We start from the raw sequence: 19,397 nt of genomic DNA, 5'->3' as shown, positions 1-19,397 counted from the left end.
GCGGAAAATACCGTCGGCTCCCAACGATGAGCCACTTGAGTACGCTCGAAAGACATAAAGTCGGGTGCGCTGTGCTGATGTGCAGACTTGAAGGACTTCTGCCGTCCTTTCTTCCTCCGTTTTTACTAGGTTTTCCAAAGATGGATATCGGAGTCAAAATGTGTTGCTTTAAGATTCTGACTTCAAAATGTAAACATCTGGACAGGATTCCATATCCTCCAGAAACGAACAAAGCGGAAGTGGGGAGTAATATATGTACGCCCTCAGGGTATCATTTGAAATTCGAAAAACCTGGGACAGGCTGCTATGTTGAGGGGGACACATCATCTTGTCCTACAGTCAAGACGGCTTATCAAATGTCTGACAATAATTGAGTTTCTCGGTCCGCACTTGCCTACCTCAAAATAAAGACATTAATCAACCTCGCGATGCGCTGCAGAAGCAGGAGACTATTAGTCAAAATAAAGAATCAAAAGGACACTAAACCTTTAGATATTGTGGTCGCAGCCAACGTTGGTTCCCGCATACTCCTATATCCCTCTTCCCTCTAAGACTAGACGCAGAAATAAAATGCGTCTAATACTATAGAAGCTGCATTGGCAATTCCCTTACCAGCAGAATTGAACGTCACGGCGGATGGGGCATGGTGCCTTTGGTTGGACGAGCAAGCTGAAGAGATACAGAAGAACCGCTTCTGATGCAGATCATGTCGCAGCTCCAGAGAGCTGCAATAATTGAGAGCTCTTCAGCAGACTGTTCATGTCCTTGCCTCTCTCTCCAGACCCTAGGGTATCTGGAAAGAGCAACGATGTCCAGCATGCAACTCCCATCTGCAATCCCACTCGTCCCGTCCATTAGCTGTAATAACAAACACCAGGAGAAACGCATTATGTCTCAATCAAAAGCGTGCAAAACAGGGGAGAACACAATATCTGCAGAGCTCTATTCATTCATGTCAACAAACAAGATCACATACCTTAGCCCAGAAATGTTCTACAGCCTAGTAGCTCTTCTTAACATTGTATGTCTTTCCAAACACTACACTCTACAACAAGTTTCGACAGTTTCTATGTCTGCACCTCACATTCATACGTTAGACGGAGCGGGCAATTTCAAACCCGACGATATTAACGAATGTCGGAGATTATCGAAGATTCAGAAACGATAGGCAAAAAGGTTCCATGTTGTCTGGAAACCGGCAATTCTCTCTCGCTCCTCAAACTCCGAATTCTGGACCGCTATGTCTGTGGACATAGGACAAAGTCATCATTCACATCTCCAATCGTCCAGGTCCTAAGACGGAAGAACTCTAGTCGGGATAACCGCATGTGTCCGAAGATCGCTCCGAGCTCAGCTATAAAAAGCAAAGCGAAGCGTAGTATAAGACCATTCCTCCCCTTTCCCATCTCTCACAACATGGCAGACAAGTTCTATGACATCTGCCAACGGCTTCTGTGTTTGCTGCTCCCTTATTACTAGATGAGAGAAGAAAAGGGAAAAAGCCCAAGCAGAGCATATGCCCCTTAATACATGAGCGGGCGGACAGCGACGAAGAGCAAAAATTCGAGAAAGACTACCGATGTAGTGACTCAGCGAGCTTTGAAGTTTGACACATCTCGTGGAGACTATTTCCTACAGACTGACCTCTTCTTTGTTTTGCGTTTTCTCCAAAAGGGGTATCTTCGACCAGATGTCAAGCACACGTAGAAGGCCTGCATTATCACTTCCCAGCTCCTGACGAGGATCGAAAAGGAACTAGAAATGCGGACTTATCCCCGAAAATACGAAACAGTCCAGATAATGAGCAAAGAGCCTACAAGCAGCAGTAACAGCAGGATGAGTACAGATAATGAGCAAAGAGCCCACAAGCAGCAGTAACAGCAGGATGAGTACAGATAATGAGCAAAGAGCCCACAAGCAGCAGTAACAGCAAGATGAAGGGAGATTTCAAAGTCGCCTCGAAGGAGACTATGTGTGGGAGCTGTTGAACAGAAAGAAAAATAAAAACACTATGGTAGCATCCCCATCCTCCAGTTTATCTGCCTGAGATTAGAAGAAGTTATAAAATCAGACAATGGTCCCGTAACGTTGTGGAGTACCCGAGGGCCGGAAATCCGAAACGCCGGGGTGACCGGGGCATGAGGAGAGATATTCGGGACGGCCACTATGATCATGTGGAATCTGAACGCAGCCGCAAACGCAAATGGATTCATACACATTAAGCCTCAATGATGGGCACAGCAATAGACCCCGCGTGAAGGAAATATTCAAACTGCAGAACGGACGACATCATGTACTGAAGCAGTCAGTTAGAACCGAAAATAACACCAGCATGGTCCGCTACGACTGAGACAGACAAACTTCCTTCCAGCAGCGGAGCCGGATCCAAAATCTACAATCACCCAACGCCTCATGGTGTTCTTCTAAGACTCACGAATACAGGGGATATGTCCTGACTACAGAAGGGCTACAGATTCAGAATGTTCGCGGAGTCACAAATGGACTTGCAAAAGAAAGCTGAAAGGTTCCCAATCGAAATTGATGAGTAATCTAAGGGCCTTCAAATACCACTAGGATATTTGCTACTACAGCTCGTATCTAGAACGCAACCCAGGTTTGCAATAAAACACCAAAAAGCCTAAAAGGCTCAATGCATGAGCCTTCTCACAAGAGTTCGAAACCCAAAATATGCGAGCGGCTTCATGGTGCCCAACAACCGGACTCTCGCCCGGTTGGGAAAGAGCCAAAAAATTCTCCACCGACTGATGTTATGATTGACTCTGAAGTCCCCATCGGATACAGCTAAAGCGTTGCGCAACAACATATGTTGGACAAAGTACTCCCTCACCTGCGACTCCGGAACCCGGTTCTTTAGGAGCAAGCTGCCGTAATTCTGAAAAATCCGCGGCCTTCGGTCCAGCAGCCACTGTTATCGCGCCGATACTCACGGCATACCTCACGACCGCGAAACTCAGGAAATGGCTCGGCATTAGAAATAGCGAGCGCGAGAGGGTCGACAACCGATTTGATCAAAGCGATGCACAGTATTCGACGCTGAAGATGTGCGTGCTCAACGAACAACCTGGGCAAATAGCACTCCTGCTCACCTGCGACTAGCGAAACGCCTGCAAAGCTCGATTATGACGGCACCGGGCGACTTCGAAGCCCCTGGATGAAACAAAAGACATCGTGATATCCAGGAAATGCCTGCAACGCACCCTCTCGACCAAGACCACGGAACTTAAAGATCGACTACATCGTCAATGATGCGGTTCCAAACTCCTTGAAGCAGCTTGCAAATCTATCGCTTACTTCCAACATGTCTGAGCGACCCGGCTCTCCTCCTCGCTTCTAGATAAAACTCTCTTCTAAACCAATGTACCAACCTGGTAATGACAAACTTCAGAGTCGTACCATAGAACCAAGGAAGGCGCTCTTTCGCCATGACTGGGGAACGGCAGTTCCGCTCGCCTTTTATGACGGACCTCAAGAATCACCAGAACAATAGCATGAGTGGTCCTAAACCGCTCGCACGGATCCTGAATCATTCTCAATATGCAACCATGCCTAGGAAGTTAGATCCTCGTTTGCATGTGAAAAAGATAAGCGGCATAAAGACAAAAACTCCAAGCAAACAGCGATAAATTCTGTCAATGACTGACTTGCCAGTCTCTGGGTACGATTAGAAAGATACTCGAACGGTCAAACAAATCTAGAACATCCACATCGATGACCGCAACCACGGAGCCAAATTTGCAACTCGCCCCATTTTATGAGCGGTTTCAAACTTGCATTGATCCAAAAAACTCGCCAGATTCGTCAAGCATGTCTGAGAAACTGGACGCTCGCTCGCGGCAGACACAAATTCGGCGAAACATGCTCAAAACAACAACAGACAGCAACATGATCGACTTCTAGGCTTCTGTCTAAGATCAAAACTCACCGAGAAGGTGTTATGTCTGGGTAAGCAGGTCCTCATCACACGCAAAATCCAACAGCGCCCTTAGTCGAAACCAACTTCCACATCCCACAAAGAGAGACGGCACAGGAAATTGGCGACGAACTAGTCGATGGTCAAGGAACCAGATCCTCGCCTGCAAAACTCCTAAAACCTCCTAGGCTATACTTCTTTCGCCAAGGTTGATCTTTTTGGATTTAACTCAAAGGTAGACATCCGGGAGATCATGTGTCCGGATAAGCACCAGCAAAGAGTCCGTGAAAAACGGCTCAAAAATCTCTACATGTGATTCCCGACTGTTTGCACCAATCTGTAACCATCAGTCCAAAGGAATTATGAGGCAGACGGTGACTCGCTCGCGAAACGGGAAAAAAAAAAAAAAAAAAAAAAAAAAAAGAAAATGCAAGTGACTAGCGGATGTGTGACCTCCAAATTCCTTTGGGTCTTTCGAAAAGGTTCAGGGCCTTGATGGATGTCTGGAAAGGAAGTCTCTAGCTGCTCAGTAGGTGTACGCGGAAGCATTCGTGATGCCAGATTATGAGCGATCTCTGAGACACAGGGACAAACCAGAAACTCCGGGTCAGTGCGAAGCATGTCCGAGGAAGAGGGCTCTAGCCGTTGACAAGAAATCGCTCACCTGCAAACGGATGAGTACTTTCAGAATCCTTGCACGCAACCGCAAACTTGCAGTCATTCTCCACTGTCCCATTGTTTGGAGACGCACACGCTCATTCTCTTAGAAGGACCTAAAATCTGAGACACCGGGACAAACGGAAAACTCCAAGTCAATGCGAAGCATGTCTGAGGAAGAGGGCTCTCGCCCTTACCAAAAAACCAGTCGCGCAGAAAGAGATGGGTACTTTTAAAATCCAAGCATGCAACCGGAAATTTGCAGTCATTCCCCCTATGTCCCATTGTTTGGAAAATCGGACTCCTCATTCTCTTCGAAGGACCTAAAATCGACAGGATACGATGGAATGAGCAGTTTCGGGGTCTCTGGCTCCCTAGGGTAGACGCAAAAAGCCCTTCTATGGAGATTATGTTGAAAAACCTAGATCCTCGACCCAATGACGGATGACCGCATCCAAACTCCCGAGATCTCACATCCATGCGTGCCTTCAAACTCCTCATCAAAAACCAAGACGATGGAGACGGTCAAATGTACCCCGTATACTACAAAAGCGGACACTCATTACCCCACGCTGAAATAGAAATGTCCGAGAAAGGAGTGACTAATCTTTGCCAAAGTTTCCAGCAGATCATGTGGAGAATCCAGGCACAACCAAACCAACTGGAAGTGGGCTGATGCGTACCTTCACACTCCTTCTCAAAAACCATAAACGACAAAAGGGGTTAAAGGTATCCTCCAAGTCCTACAAAAGCGAGCACTCATAACTCGCTTCAAAGATACTGTGTCCTAAAACCTGTTATTGAACGGTTTTATGTTCCTAAACACTCCAGCGAGACCCAAAATGCTGACACCAGGCGGCCATGTCCCGATAAGCGAATCTTCGCCGCAAAAACCCAGCCAAAATAATTCGCCAACGGCGATATGACTGCCATCCACACTTTCTGGAGAACTGCCAGAGTTCGTTAACGACGACCTCTATGTGTCGTGTGTCTCGTCGCCAAAACAGACAGGGAAAGGAGGATAACGCAGCTAAAAGAAAATCGCCAATAGCAATAAAGTGCCATCCATCCCATTCGTTATGCAGAACTGCTGGAATTACTAGACAATGACGATTACACCCCGTATGTCCCGTGGCCGAAACGGAGAAGGGCAAAAGGTGAATAACGCAGCCAAAAAAACCGCCTCCGCCCATGTGACTGCCGTAGCCCTGTTTCCACAATATCAACTAAGGGAGCAAAACATGAAGACAAACAAAAAGGAAAAGAAGTGGCAGCCATAATGGCTGGACCCTCGCGTTATTGCCACCACCACCACATGAGAGACCAGTATGCCCCCCGGGCGATGGGGATTTCAAAGTGGAGACGCGCACGCCCATGGTGGCGAAGGCCAGAAAAGCAAATTGGACGAGTCTCAAGCTTCAGTTATGTTCGGAAGAAAGGGGCGCAGCTTCGAAAAATGAGAACAAAATGTATCCCAGCTAAATGTTGAGGGAGCCGCGAGATTAAAATAAATATGATCGAAGATGACCCATCATGCGAGACGAGGGGAAGACTAGTTCTACAAGAGCAAATGGGGAACCTGGATGTTGCGTCGACATAGCCGGAGAATACGGAAATAAATGGCCGCATTTATGGACACTTATGGCCATGCCGGAAAAAGAGGGCAGTTCTTGAACGGCATGCTGAGCCAAACGCTCACGTCGATCGACAATGGCGAGTGGGGAGGTTGGAGCGGGGTCGACGGCGCCGTGATTAGAATCTCGAGCAACCGGAGATATGTGGATAAAAGCCAAAAAGTGGAACGAATGGGAGATGCGTGGGGAGAGGAAGGGGAATAGTGATAGATGGTGGTGATGCTGATGATGTGCAGTACATCATCGTTCCTTTGGACCAGGACAGGACTTAGCGTGGTCGTGAGGAAATACGAGCAAAAAGAGCGTAGCATGTCCCATCAGCACATAAGATTTGCATATAACTATATATGTTTCTCAGACATCGATTGTCGACTGCTCGTCCAGCGTCCCTGTGTTGTCGGCTCATGAAGACCTTATATCCCTCTCCTCAATCTATACCATGCATCTATAGTTATATAGTACCCTCATCATCATCACCAGCACCACCTACATGTTTTCCAAAATCTACCAAGTAAATAAGAGAGTAAAGAGAAAGGAAGAATATAATACACACAAGAATTACCCATACGAAACGCCCACCGCACCTGGCGGACCCCTTCCCAAGGCCCCATTCGGCCTCCACGTCTCCTCCTGCTTCGTACCCGGCATCATCCACCCAGAGGAGGGATTCTTACTACCCCCGCCACTGGCATCGCCATCATTTCTCTTCTCCTCCCTCGGCTCCACCACCTTCCCATTCCCACTCGCACCCGTGGCAATCGGATACGCGCCCGTTCCCATCGGCACAGGACTCGTCACAAACCCGTTCTGCCTAGGAAACCTATCCTGCGTAGAAACCGGCAACAACGTTCCCTGACCCTTCCTCTGCGCCAACCTGGCCCGCCTATCCGCCTTCGCCGCATCGCTCGTCCTATCATAAAGATACAAGCCCGCAAACGTCAGGAAGAAGCCCACCAGCTGCACATTCGTCATCGGTTTCCCGAACCAGATGATCGCGAAGACGATGACGAAGACGCGCTTAATGAGACTCGCGACCGAGTAGGTGACGGGGCTGACCATGCTGAGGAGCACGAAGGCGACGATGTTTTGGCCAAAGTGGAAGGTGCCGTTGAAGAGGAACTCGAGGACGAGACGGCCGTGGTCGTAGGCGCCGGGTTTGTCGGAGAGGGAGATGGAGGCGTCGTTGAGGAAGTCGCTGATGAGGCCGAAGCCTTCGGACCAGAGCCAGAGGGGGAGGGTGAAGAGGAAGGCGAGGCCGGAGGAGTAACAGAGGAGATTCAGTTTGTCGGGTTTGGTGAAGCGGGTTGGGGGGAGGCCTCCCTTTTCCGCCTCGGCTGCGTCGTTGAAGATTTGCTTGGAGACGATGTTTTGGGTGACGAAGAGGACGGCGGAGGCGAAGGCCATGACGAGGCCCATGAAGTTGGCGGAGAAGTCGGCGGAGCAAGCGAGGATGACGCCTAGAGTGAGAGGGATGAGGGAAAGGTAGGTGGGGATTGAGTACTCGATTTTGAAGAAGATTCGGTATGCGGCGACGGTCATGAGGGGGGAGAGGCCCTTGATGGTGTGGACGAGTGATACAGGTATTCGGCGGGTGGCGTCGGAGCTCAGAATATGTCCTCCAACTTGGAAGAAGGCTAGTGGGAGCGTGGTCATGATGAGTTCTCGTGTGGGAGGCCGGATGCCGTATTTCAGAAAGGGCATGACGTGCTTAAGGCGGGGGTATCTCCGAGCAAGAGCAGCCAGAAACAAACACCACCCCGAGACAAAGGCGAATTGTACGATTGTAAGCGTTACAGGCTTAGGGAGGGCGGTGAGGATTGCTTTTGAAGAGGTGTTCGAGGATATGGAGGTCATGTACCAGACGCCGCAGAGTACCTAGAGGTGTTAGATTCGATGTGTCTTGCAAGTGATTTGCGCAACGTACAATGAGTGTCGGGGAAAGGGGCGCCTTCAGCGCATCTGCAATCTCGTGCGCATTCTGACTGACGCTTGCTTTCCGTGTCCGTATCGTCCTGATGGCCTCACCAAGGCTCTTCTGTCTTCCATGCCTTCCGGCAGTAGAATGCGCAGACCCATTCATGTATCCATATCTCGGCTCCTTGCGCGGCTGCCAGCGGTCGGGCAAAGCACTTCCGTTCGGCGGCGCGCGACTGGGACTGGCTGTGCGGGACGAGCTGATACCCAGCGGCTCCTCTTCATGCGTGGGGAGAAGATCTGGCTGGAAGGCGGGAAACTTGAACGTGGCATGGGGCGAGTCCTGGGAAGCCATAGCGCAGGGCTCCAGTATGCTTAGGGGAGAAGCAGTCGAAAACTATATCTAGGCCATGGCAATGATGACGGAGGGTGGAGGGGAGGTTGGTGTGTCTTCGCGATGTCTCCCTTTGGGAGCGAGGAGGATCGGTGGTGTACGGTTAGGGCGCGGCGGTATGCTCGGTGCGACAGAAGGATTCGACCCGTCGGGTAGGGAGACCCAAATGACAAAACAGGCGAAGGAACTGGAGAAACAATCCAGGTGTTTGAAGTGATGCTGCTCGCAATACTCCGTACTTCTTTCAATCTTATTGCTAAATTCGGACTGTCCTAATGCGGGCAAGCGTGATGAGGCGCAGGAATTCTTGGCAGCGGAGTCCGCCATCCCCTCCAACCACACATCGGCTGAGGCGCCACGAGGGACTCCACCTTGCCCACGCCAGGCCCACGCCGTCATGTCCATTTCGTCCCGTCTCGCGCTGCCCTTGTGGTCTCTCTTCCTCTCATGTCTGCACGCCTCCTGTGTCGCCGGTGATTGTCCCAGTATGGGCCGGCGCATGGTCTGGCTAGACGGGCGCCAGGAGAGCAGCCCGCTTGCAATCAGCTCTCAATGGCAGGTTTTGGGACCATTCCAGATTGGAACACGAGGCACGCAATACCTTCATCCGTGTGCAGCGTGACGCGAACTGGAGCTGACCCCGTTTCCGTAGAGGGTTCGTGGGGAGCAGATCCGCTCGAGTGTCTGGGAGGGTTTCGACAGCTTCGCTATGATCCTGATGCGCGGTTCCGAAGTTCGCTGCCCAGCAATGGTACTGCGACGTGGTCTCTTGTTGAGGCCAAACACGCGACCAGTAGCTCGACGTCTGCTAATGTGTCCTTGAGTATTGGTTACGACAATGTGGACTGGGACTTCCTCAAGACCGTCTATGGTTGGGCAGCGGTGCAGTATCAAGCGTGGGCAAGAGGAGATATTGTAGTCCGAGGGAACGACACCCAACACGTCGTTCTGTATACTGATGCCATCGCCGAGTACTGGGTTGACCGTGTCCACTACTTTGGCGGAGACTTCTACAGCTTCCGCAAGGCACCTCCTGTCCTTCATCTTGCCCCGGGCAGACATCAGATCGATCTCCGTCTCTGGAGAGATGTTCGGGCATTTGGGGGTATCAACGAGCCTACCATCGACGTCCTCGTCGGCGTGGAGAAAGTATCTGGGAGTTTGGAGCTGTCACGGCCGGGTGTGTTGCTGGCAGATGTCGTACACGGAAAGCTAGCCTCACCGCTAGCCTCAGTGTCTGTTCGGAACAGTGGTGAGAGCGATCTAGTGATCGTAGGTGTGCAGTCTTCTGAAGTAAGATATTCGTTTATATCGACACTTCCACTCTCCCAAGCAGCTCTCTCACGTTGTAGACGGCGATTGACCGGTTTCCAGCACAACTCCACCTTCTATAACTTTTCCGAAACAATCCTTGTGGCAGGCCAGACTCGTCCTCTCTCCTTCAATATTTCTCTTCCTCATGTGAACGTCTCTTCTCTTGAACTCAATATTATCTACAAACCCAACAATGGTGACGGAAAGCTTCAAACCCTCAGTGTCTCTCAGCCTCTGTCCCCAAAGTCTCTCTTTAGTCCGCACAAAATCACTTATCTCCATCCCGGCGGTATGGTATCATATGCCATGCTTCGTCCCCCAGCACAAAATGCTGCTTGTTCTCCTGGCAGAACTCGACTTCCAGTTGTCATCGCCAATCATGGAGCGGGCCTTGAGGCAGATAGTCCTCTGGTCGCTCACGCTCTCGATCCGGTCTCTGATCTGTGTGCGTGGGTGTTGTTCCCTACGGGCGTTACGCCTTGGAGTGGGGACGATTGGCGTGAGTACATGTTTTACTCTGTTCCTGCTAACTGTTCTTCTCGCTGACAACAGTCAGATAACTGGGGCTTTGCGGATGTGGAAGCTGCAGTTACTAGTATTCCATCATGGATGACGAATGTTGCATGGCAAGGCCCAGGCGTAGATACCAATCGATGGGTCATGACTGGGCATTCAAATGGCGGTAAGCTCTAAGTACGGTCATCCATGCATTTGCTGATCAAGATAGGCCAAGGGACTTGGTACGCTCTCACTCATCGTCCAGATAAGCTCGTATCGGCAGCACCCTTGTCTGGCTACGCCTCAATTCAAAGCATGCTTCTCCTCCTGGTATCCGTTTCCTCTTACTGATCATTGCCAGAGTACGTCCCCTATGAGTTATGGCAACCCGCAGATCCCCGGCGCACCTCCGTCATCAGCGCCTCCCTGAACAGCTACCGGCACGAGATGCTCATGGAAAACGCGAAGGGCATTCCTGTATTCCAACAGCACGGCGAGCTAGACGATAACGTCCCCGCATACAATTCCAGACTTCTGAGCCAACAATTGATCCAAGCGGGTACCAACTCCAGCTACCATGAATTTCCTGGCCAGAGTCACTGGTGGGATACGGTGATGACGACGGAGCCTTTGAAGGGCTTCTATCGACAACAGGTTGCGAGTAACGAGTCGATTCCAAGGCGACTGAAAGAGTTTAGCTTGGTGGTTGGGGATCCGGGAGATACGGGACCGAAAGGTGGAATTCGTGTGTTGAATCTTGAGGATCCGGGACAGTACGGCAGGCTCACTGTCAAAGGACACATGATTACAACATCGAATGTTCTGAGGCTGGAGCTGGATCCCACAGTCATGGGCTTCGACAGAGTTACTGTTGACGGACATGACGTGGTGTTTGATCAGCTCAATCACGTGCAAATCAGGAGAAGTCAGGACTCATGGCAGGTATGTAGCTCTTATGCACGAATGAAAAAGCGTAGATCCAGTGCTAATTCATATCTCAAAGACTCTCGAGGGTAAAGATGATGGTTCCTACCGCAATGGAAGACAGTTGGGCTCAATAACCTCGATCCTACGGACCCACGGCCCTTTCATCATCCGCCATCAGGGGAAGCAGACCGCTCACGTTGCCCTACAGGTGTCCCAAAACCTGCACCAGTATTTTTATGCGGATTGTAACGTTGTATCGGGCAATGCGTCTCTCAGCAGCGTCGACGATGGGTGTACAGGCAACGTCATCTCTGTCTCAATCGGCAACACCTGGCCAAGCCTTCGCAGTAACTTCCCCATCCTGGTCGACGAGGGCGGTGTATCTGTACGAGATCACGCCGGACGAACGCGGAAGTACGAGGGGGCTCAGCTGGGGGCGGCATTCCTGCGGCCGCTGGACGGTGAAAGGCTCGAACTCGTGATCTGGGGTGCGGATGAGGAGGGGATATTGCAGGCATCACGACTTGTCCCTACCGTCACGGGTGTGGGACAGCCCGACTTCGTAGTCCTTGGAGAGCTCTCGCGGTGGAAAGGTGTGGAGGGCGCGCTCGCTCTGGGCTTCTTCGACCATGACTGGAGTGTAACGCCGTCGTCGGTGGTGTCGTGAGGACGTCACAAAGCAGTCTGTGAACGCGACAGGTAAACAAGCAGCAGTTTTTCAATCTCACCTCAGTCCCTTTCACCGCGTGTCCGCTTTTTCACCTCCCCTTCAATTTCCTCTGAGAAAATATTTTGCGCGTCTCGAGCGCGTCATTGCCCGCGTGGCGGGAGTCTGTCGCGCCTTCCTCTCCGCTCCTTCCGGTAGAGCATTATAAAACACACCTCCCCCCGCCCACCCACCTTTCTTTCCCCCCCTCAACTTCCCTTCTCGCCTTCTTCTCTCCCTCTCGTCCTCCTCACTCACGTTCTCCAACTTCCTCACATTTGCTCCGTGTTCCTTCCAATATCACCGCTTCGATCTAATCGTGCCGAGATTGGCATCGCCGCCTACGCTGCCTCGATCTCCCCTCCCTCTTCGCAGAAATCCAGCAGCCGCCACGACAACACGCCCACTCCTCCTGCTCGGGGGACGGCCGGTCTTGCCACCATTTAGCCCACATATCACCATCTAATCTGTTCTTTCCTAATATCTGGTTACCACCCAAGTCAGCTGGCAGCCGCGGGCTATTGTCGATATATCTGCATCTCACCGGCCTTCTCTTTCTGTTCTTGTTTCCCTTCAACCGTCTGCATCTACTTGTCAATTTACGCCCTCAACTAGGTGATCAGCTTCAGTTCACCTACAGCTCGGTCCAACAAGTGAGCTCATCTCGGCTACTGAGTACCTGCATCTTATTGCGACATTTCCAAGTTACCGGCGGTACCTGGTTTCCATCTACCTCATTTCGTCAATCGTCAAGGACATTCCAACATGAGTCTCAACTTAACCTCCGACGGATCTCCAACGCCTCGCAAGACCTTGGGACGTTTCAACATGGCTGACGATCTTGGTGGCAACTCGTCCCCTGATTCTCTGGGAGCGGTAGGCTCTCGCTATGCATATAAAATTCCTATCCAACTCTGGCCGCCATCATTGACCTCGCAGTTGCAGGGCGTCAAGCGGCCCCTCAATCTGTCTGCTCGCAAGCACAATCTCCAAGGCCAGGACAATGCCTCCACCTGCTCTGATGCCACCATTGTCGACCCATACAAGGTACGCGGCGCTCCTCTCCCCTCAAATAAGCCGAGTTTACTGACCATCAGGAGCTAAAGGTTGAGCAAGTCCCCCAAGGCCAAGGCCCGTCTGTTGTCGACGCCCTCCTCTCACGTCTCAACGAACCAGTCCCGCACTTGTCGTCGCCCATTACCCCCACCCCTACTTCGAGCTTCGGGTCCGACGCCGCGAATATCCACTCATCCAATGGCTCCGTGCCCATTACTCCAGCCACCGACGAATTCCCTCCTAGCGCCATGGTGGTGGACACTGCTGAGTTTCAACGACTCAAGGATGAGCTGCAGCAGGCCCGCAACGAGCTTACACGGATGAATCAAGAGCTTCACACCACAAATCAAATCAAGTCGACATTTGATCATGCTATGGGCCCTTCCTCGTCGGACACAGACTACTACTACAAGGGTGAGGTCAGCGAGCAGACCATTACTCAACTGCAGAGTCGCTTCAACGCTTCGACGCGCCCCATCGTAGGACGTCTGGATGTTTGGCCGACGCAAGAGGACAATATGTCTGAGAAGGGCGACCCGAAGAATTTTGGCCCGGCCATCTGGAACAACCCAGGCAGGCAGCCTCAGTATACCCCCGGTTGGGGAGTACCCTTCAACAATCAGACCTTCGGTCCGATCCAGGTATGTCAGCAGTCTGCTGCGAGCAGCTACCATTCGTAATGTTGATGTGACTAACCTTTCCAGCCTCGCCCGGTCACTGGACAGTCAGGCTATCGTCGCAACGGCTTCTTGAACGAGCCCACTCACTTCCCGCTGGATCAGAACTTTCGCGGTGGTTTAGCCTCCAATCCCCCTAGTCGCCCAAGCTCTGCCTTCGATGGGCCTCGCTTCAATTCTTGCACTGGGTACAACAATGCTCTGATCCCTGCCGGGAATGTCAGCCCCACGATGCCGTCCATGCATGCGCCCATTGGCATGTATGGCTCTTCCGCGGCTTTGACTCCCTATGGACGTGGTATGCACATGGGAACGCGCCTGTCACCCGAGGCAGCTGAATTCAGTGTTGAGACGATGCCTTCCACCCCGTGGAATTCTCAGGTATGACCTTTCATCGCGCGTCCCGTCCAATTCAATGCTGATGCTATAACAGGCCCCCAGCGAGTCTGGTCGTTATATCACCCCGGTTGAGCCTGTGAACTATCGCCGTCTCCTTGATCGTAATGCCAACTGCGACTGGAAGTGGATTGTCGACAAGATTATCTGCAACAATGACCAGCAAGCTTCGATTTTCCTGCAGCAGGTAAGATGACTAGTGCAGTTAGGTTTATATCGTTCTAACATCTTAGTAGAAGCTAAAGGTCGGCACGCCGGAGCAGAAGTACGAGATTGTGGAGGCAATCATTGCTCAGGCATACCCACTTATGATCAATCGTTTCGGGAACTTCCTCGTTCAGCGTTGCTTTGAGCACGGTACACCGGATCAGGTATGAAATCTTAGAATCTGGACGTCTCTCTTCATACTGATCTTATCTGAAGATCGTTGCAATTGCGCAAGCCATTCGCGGCAATACCCTCAATCTCAGCATGGATGCTTTCGGTTGCCACGTCGTCCAGAAGGCCTTTGACGCTGTTCCGGAGGAATACAAAGCTACCATGGTCCATGAGCTCCTCCGCCGCATCCCCGAAACTGTGATTCACCGTTACGCTTGCCATGTTTGGCAGAAGCTGTTCGAACTGCGCTGGAGCGACTCTCCTCCCCAGATCATGCGATATGTTAATGAGGCCCTCCGCGGAATGTGGCATGAAGTAGCGCTTGGTGAGACAGGTAGCTTGGTCGTTCAGAACATCTTCGAGAACTGCCTTGAGGAAGACAAGGTGCGTACTTTGCTCACAGTTCGTACGATACAGCTAACCGAGATGTACAGCGCCCCTGCATCAATGAGGTCCTCGCCAGCATCGATGTCATTGCCCATGGACAATTCGGCAATTGGTGCATTCAGCACATTTGTGAACACGGAGCTCCCGCTGACCGCAACCGCGCGATTGAGCACATTCTGCGATTTGCCACCGAGTACAGTATGGATCAGTACGCTTCCAAGGTGATTGAGAAGTGCCTCAAGATCGGAGGTAATGAGTTCCTTGATCGCTACTTGGAGCGTGTCTGTGAGGGTCGTCCTGAGCGTCCCCGCATGCCATTGATCGACAGTAAATCTATCCTTCCTAAGCTTCTTGCTCGACTTGTGCTAACAACCCCACCAGTTGCTGGTGACCAGTTCGGAAACTACCTGATCCAGTACATCTTGACCAACAGCAGCGCTCATCACCGCGAGCTTGTCGCCTCTCACGTCCGCAAGCATATGGTCTCCCTCCGCGGCTCCAAGTATGGTTCACGCGTTGCCATGCTTTGCTGCAACCCTGCCTTGGCTACTCGTCCCGGACCGCCCGCAGGCATGCAACTCAACCGCTATGGGACCTCTCAGCGCAGCAATGGTTACAACGCCTTCCGCGCCTAGAGGCCATCGTCGGCTCAAACGCGATCCGCACCCTTGCGTGCTTTGTGATGTTCCCTACCATGCTCAAACGATTCGGTTTGGTATAACACTCAAAACCAAAAGTATCGATTGGACGAGTATACGTACCTGGAAAAGTTTTCCCCTATTGTCTTTTGCATCTCCGCAGACCTTCGAAAGTTGAAACGCGATGAGAAATACTTGTCGACCATATTCCGAGCGCGGAGTTGAGGAGACTCTGCTCTGTTCCCTTTGGATTCGTATGCGCTAATCTCAGACACGTATCATTGCTTGTTGAAGGGTCTTCCGAGGTTTCCTTTTTTGCGAAGGACGCGACGGAGACGGATATCTGGTTTTCTGGTGTATGCTTAATCTCTACTACACATGGCAGTGTCGGCGGGAGCCGTCATGGTCAGATCACGGACTATCAAAAAGCGGGTATATGTATCTCTAATACAACTTTTGGGGCATCCTAGTTGCTGTGTTTACGATGCGGCCAAGTGATGATCCGTGCAATCAAATGAAGAGTTGCCGTATAACCGCGTGATTAGGGTTAACCGGGAGGACATGCATTCAAGCAGCTGAACTTTCAACCTGCTCAGGCAGCGTAGCGTTTGTTCAAGACGTCTCATGAGACGCCTTGTCACTGGCTCAGACCGCGAGGTTACAACACTCCTGCTTAGGAAATGCTCAGGACATACGAGCGAAGAGCACATCTGTGGAATACAACGGGTAATGCCGGAAATAAACCCAATATTTGCTATGTCGGAAAGAATAATAACAAGTCTGCATTTGCGTCTATCCAGGAATGCTTGCTACCGTCCTAAAACTAGTCAACCACCTACCCTCCCCTCTCTGCTCTCATATCCAACTTTCCGCCTTCTACCCAACAGCACTTCCACCAAACCTTCCCTTGACCCCAACCTCACCCCTCCCCTCCCTACCCCTAGATATCACTCAAGTCCTCCTCCTCGCCCTTCCTCCTCTTCCCATCCCCATCCAACTCCTGCAACCTGATGCCCTCGTCTCCCCTCCCAGAGCGCCCCGAGCTCGCATTCGCCATAGCCATAGCCTGCCTCCCCGTATCCGAGTTCTCCAGGAACTCCCTCAAACGCTCCTTCCCGATATCGATGGCTTGCCTTGACGCCGCGTCCGCCATGCGGGCCATGGGACCCCAGAGGTTGAGTGTGTACGTGACGTAAGCGCCGACGCCAAGGAGGATGAGGAAGAGGAAGTAGATAGGGTTGCGCAGCACTATTCAACCATCTCATTAGCAACGAGAAATCGGTAACCAGAGACAAAAATCAGCAGCAACTCACCAGCGACAATCTCATTCCAGCCCAACGCAAGCAGCAATCCGTAAAAGTAGAGCGGGACCTGCGTGACGCCGCCCAGCGCACCCCTCTTCGCCTCGACATAGACGGCGTCCGCCATCTTCTTGAACCGGACGAGCAAATCCGCCTGCTTGGCCTCACTCATGACGACCATTTCCTCGTCGAGGCTCTTCCCCTCGGCCTCATCCACGCCGCCTATGGGCGCCAAATCGTCCTCATCCGCAGCCGACACCGACGCCGGCGCCTCGCCGATCCACGCATCCAGCGGCGGCGCCGCATCCGTACTACTCAATCTGAACCGCGCGAGCAGCGGTATGAGCCCCATAGTCGCTTCCCGCGCCCGCGTATACGCCCCCTCGATATCATCCGTAGGCCGCCAAATGCGCGGCACACCGAGGTCATCGTAGCGGAAGCGGTCCTCGAAATTCTCGCGCAGCTTGAGCAGGATATTGCCCTCCATGACCTCCTCCTCGATCTTGCTCCTTAGCACCCCCCACGACTTCCTCCGGAGCCGCCACAGCCCGACCTCGACTTCGTCGTTGGACGCCGAGAAGCTTTTCGCGCGCTCCTCGAAGCGCGATTCCGCCTGCGACACCGTGTCCGTGAAGAGCGTCCACACGCGATCCCACAGGTCCTTCTCGCTCGCGGGGCGATCGCCCGTCTCGGGTGCGCCGGACCCCCCGCGCCCGGAACCGAGCCTGTTGAATTCGAGGCCGATGAATTCGTCCAGGCGGGAGCGCACCCAGCGCTCGATGCGCGTCGCGAGGCGCCGCATTTCCTCCTTGCGCAACTGCGACGACACCTCGTCCAACTCTTTCCTGTACAGATTCAACTCCTGGGAATAGTTGCTCCAGGGCGCGCCCTCGACGACAATGGCCTGCGCTTCTTGTTCGAATTTCGCCAGCGCTTCGGATTTCTGCGTTTCGACGATGTCGGCGAAGTCGTAGGTTGCGCCCTTTTTCTGGCCCGTCTTCACGGCTCCGCTGACGGCGGCGCTGAAGGTCTCGATGCCGGATTTATGGGCTGCGGCGAGTTGTTTCTGGAAGAGCGTCTTGAGCCTCGTGTCTACTTTGCCTTCTAGTTCGGCCTTCTTGCGCGTGTAGACACCCTTGTGATACCGACTGGCGTTCGTTTCAAATTCCTTGAGGACCTTGGACCGTGCGGCGTTCATGACGGAGCCTAAATCTGGGATCACTGTTGGTTTACCTATGCGTGCATCATCGGCTTGTTTGTCTTCCAGAGGCGTGATCTTCTCGTCGAATGCGATCATGACTTCTCGCGATATCTCGTCGCAGCGGAACTGTGCTAGAAGTTCCTGTTGGGTCGGCAAGTCCAGGTCTTTGTTGTTGACGATCTGGTCCCAGATACTCTCAGCGTACACCGCAAAGCCGTCCGCGGGGATCCTTCTGTGGTACTGGGGGAGGAAGACGGGGAGGTCTGCTTCGTCGATGAGGCCGCTCTTCTTGGGGTCGGTGTACCCTTCCCTGAAACGCGTGCTCAGTTTCTCGACCTCGGCTTCGAACTTCTCCGGCTGGAGGATCTTGTGAGGGAGGGCGACGAAGGCGAAGTCGAAGTAGTCTTCTATGCGCGAGTTTTCCAGGCCTGACGGTTTCGATATGGACGACCACAGCTTTGAGAGGTCTTGCAGGAGCGTGTTTTGCAGGTTCTTGAGCGGCGTGGTTCCGATATGATCTCGAATGACAAAGAACAGTAGAGACTTGGGAATAGTCCTGGTCTAGTCAGCGAGGCTCTTTCCAACGAGCTCAGTAGACACCAAACATACTTGCTGTCCTTGACAAACAGCTGCAGGTTGACTTCAAACACCGTCTTTAGCAGGCCCATATTCGCCCCTTGATACAACCCCACCTGGTGCTCCCAGATATTCACAATGAGCACCTCGCTCGTCGCCAGCGCAAACAGCGCGCTCTTCCTCTCAAAGTCTTGGTCCTCGCCGCGCTCGCGCCCATCCGTACCCTCGACGTCCATGACCAGGATGTTCTCCGCCATACCCTTTTCCCCAGCCGCACGCTTGTTCTTGCTCATCCATATTCCCTTCGTCGTCTGCCGTCGTTCCTGCTCGGACATGACGCCAAACTGGGTCTTGAAGAGGTAGTTGAGCAGCGTGGATTTCCCCGTCGACTGCGATCCGAAGACGGATATGAGGTGGTAGTTGAAACCGGCGGGGATGACGTTCTCGACGTGGAGGTAGGTGGAGAGGTTCTGGCTGGTATTCCGGTCAGTAAATGGAACAGCGACTGAGATATTAGTCTCCCAAGCATACTTGAACACCTTGTCCTCATCAATAACCTGGATGCCATGCTCGTAGGCGTCCTTGGACGCATCCGCGCCCACGGAGGCGAAGTGCGAGTTCATCATGAGCGATGGGGCGGAAGGGAGTTTGGTGATGCTGGGTCGGCGGCCATTGAGCTGGTCGGAGGTCGCCATGGCCGGTCGGCTCCAGGTATCGAGTAACAATGTCGCAATTGGGCACAGGAGAGACACATTCGAGCACGTTGATGTCACGCTCTCGATGTTGCGTTCCAGCCCTGGTCGACACCCGCC

At 52.5% G+C, this 19,397-nt stretch overlaps 4 protein-coding genes across 4 annotated transcripts; 2 read left to right on the top strand and 2 right to left on the bottom strand.

The window, feature by feature from the left end:
• Nucleotides 1–6,533: 6,533 nt before the first annotated feature.
• On the bottom strand, nt 6,534–8,750 carry EI97DRAFT_427719 (TPT-domain-containing protein). The gene is made up of 2 exons (XM_033797231.1): nt 8,147–8,750; nt 6,534–8,097 (listed from the first exon to the last, which is right to left on the bottom strand). The coding sequence occupies exons 1-2, from the start codon at nt 8,489–8,491 to the stop codon at nt 6,781–6,783; spliced, it is 1,662 nt and encodes a 553-aa protein (XP_033649240.1). The 5' UTR covers nt 8,492–8,750; the 3' UTR covers nt 6,534–6,780.
• Nucleotides 8,751–8,927: 177 nt separating this feature from the next.
• Nucleotides 8,928–12,013, top strand: EI97DRAFT_486935 (uncharacterized protein; the record flags this gene model as incomplete). The annotated part of the gene is made up of 6 exons (XM_033802170.1): nt 8,928–9,120; nt 9,183–10,343; nt 10,401–10,526; nt 10,572–10,655; nt 10,704–11,284; nt 11,346–12,013. 6 exons carry the CDS (start codon nt 8,928–8,930, stop codon nt 11,934–11,936), a joined length of 2,736 nt encoding a protein of 911 aa, XP_033649239.1. The 3' UTR covers nt 11,937–12,013.
• Nucleotides 12,014–12,740: 727 nt separating this feature from the next.
• On the top strand, nt 12,741–15,504 carry EI97DRAFT_446372 (ARM repeat-containing protein; the record flags this gene model as incomplete). The annotated part of the gene is made up of 7 exons (XM_033800022.1): nt 12,741–13,022; nt 13,076–13,672; nt 13,736–14,089; nt 14,142–14,291; nt 14,341–14,475; nt 14,528–14,866; nt 14,917–15,504. 7 exons carry the CDS (start codon nt 12,741–12,743, stop codon nt 15,502–15,504), a joined length of 2,445 nt encoding a protein of 814 aa, XP_033649238.1.
• Nucleotides 15,505–16,285: 781 nt separating this feature from the next.
• On the bottom strand, nt 16,286–19,342 carry EI97DRAFT_427713 (GTP-binding protein Sey1). The gene is made up of 4 exons (XM_033797230.1): nt 19,117–19,342; nt 18,619–19,059; nt 16,821–18,565; nt 16,286–16,755 (listed from the first exon to the last, which is right to left on the bottom strand). The coding sequence occupies exons 1-4, from the start codon at nt 19,278–19,280 to the stop codon at nt 16,448–16,450; spliced, it is 2,658 nt and encodes an 885-aa protein (XP_033649237.1). The 5' UTR covers nt 19,281–19,342; the 3' UTR covers nt 16,286–16,447.
• Between the last annotated feature and the right edge of the window lie 55 nt (nt 19,343–19,397).

This window comes from Westerdykella ornata (assembly GCF_010094085.1).
Source record: "Westerdykella ornata strain CBS 379.55 unplaced genomic scaffold EI97scaffold_51, whole genome shotgun sequence".
Lineage (NCBI taxonomy): Eukaryota > Fungi > Ascomycota > Dothideomycetes > Pleosporales > Sporormiaceae > Westerdykella > Westerdykella ornata.
This window is presented reverse-complemented; position numbering and strand designations above follow the sequence as displayed.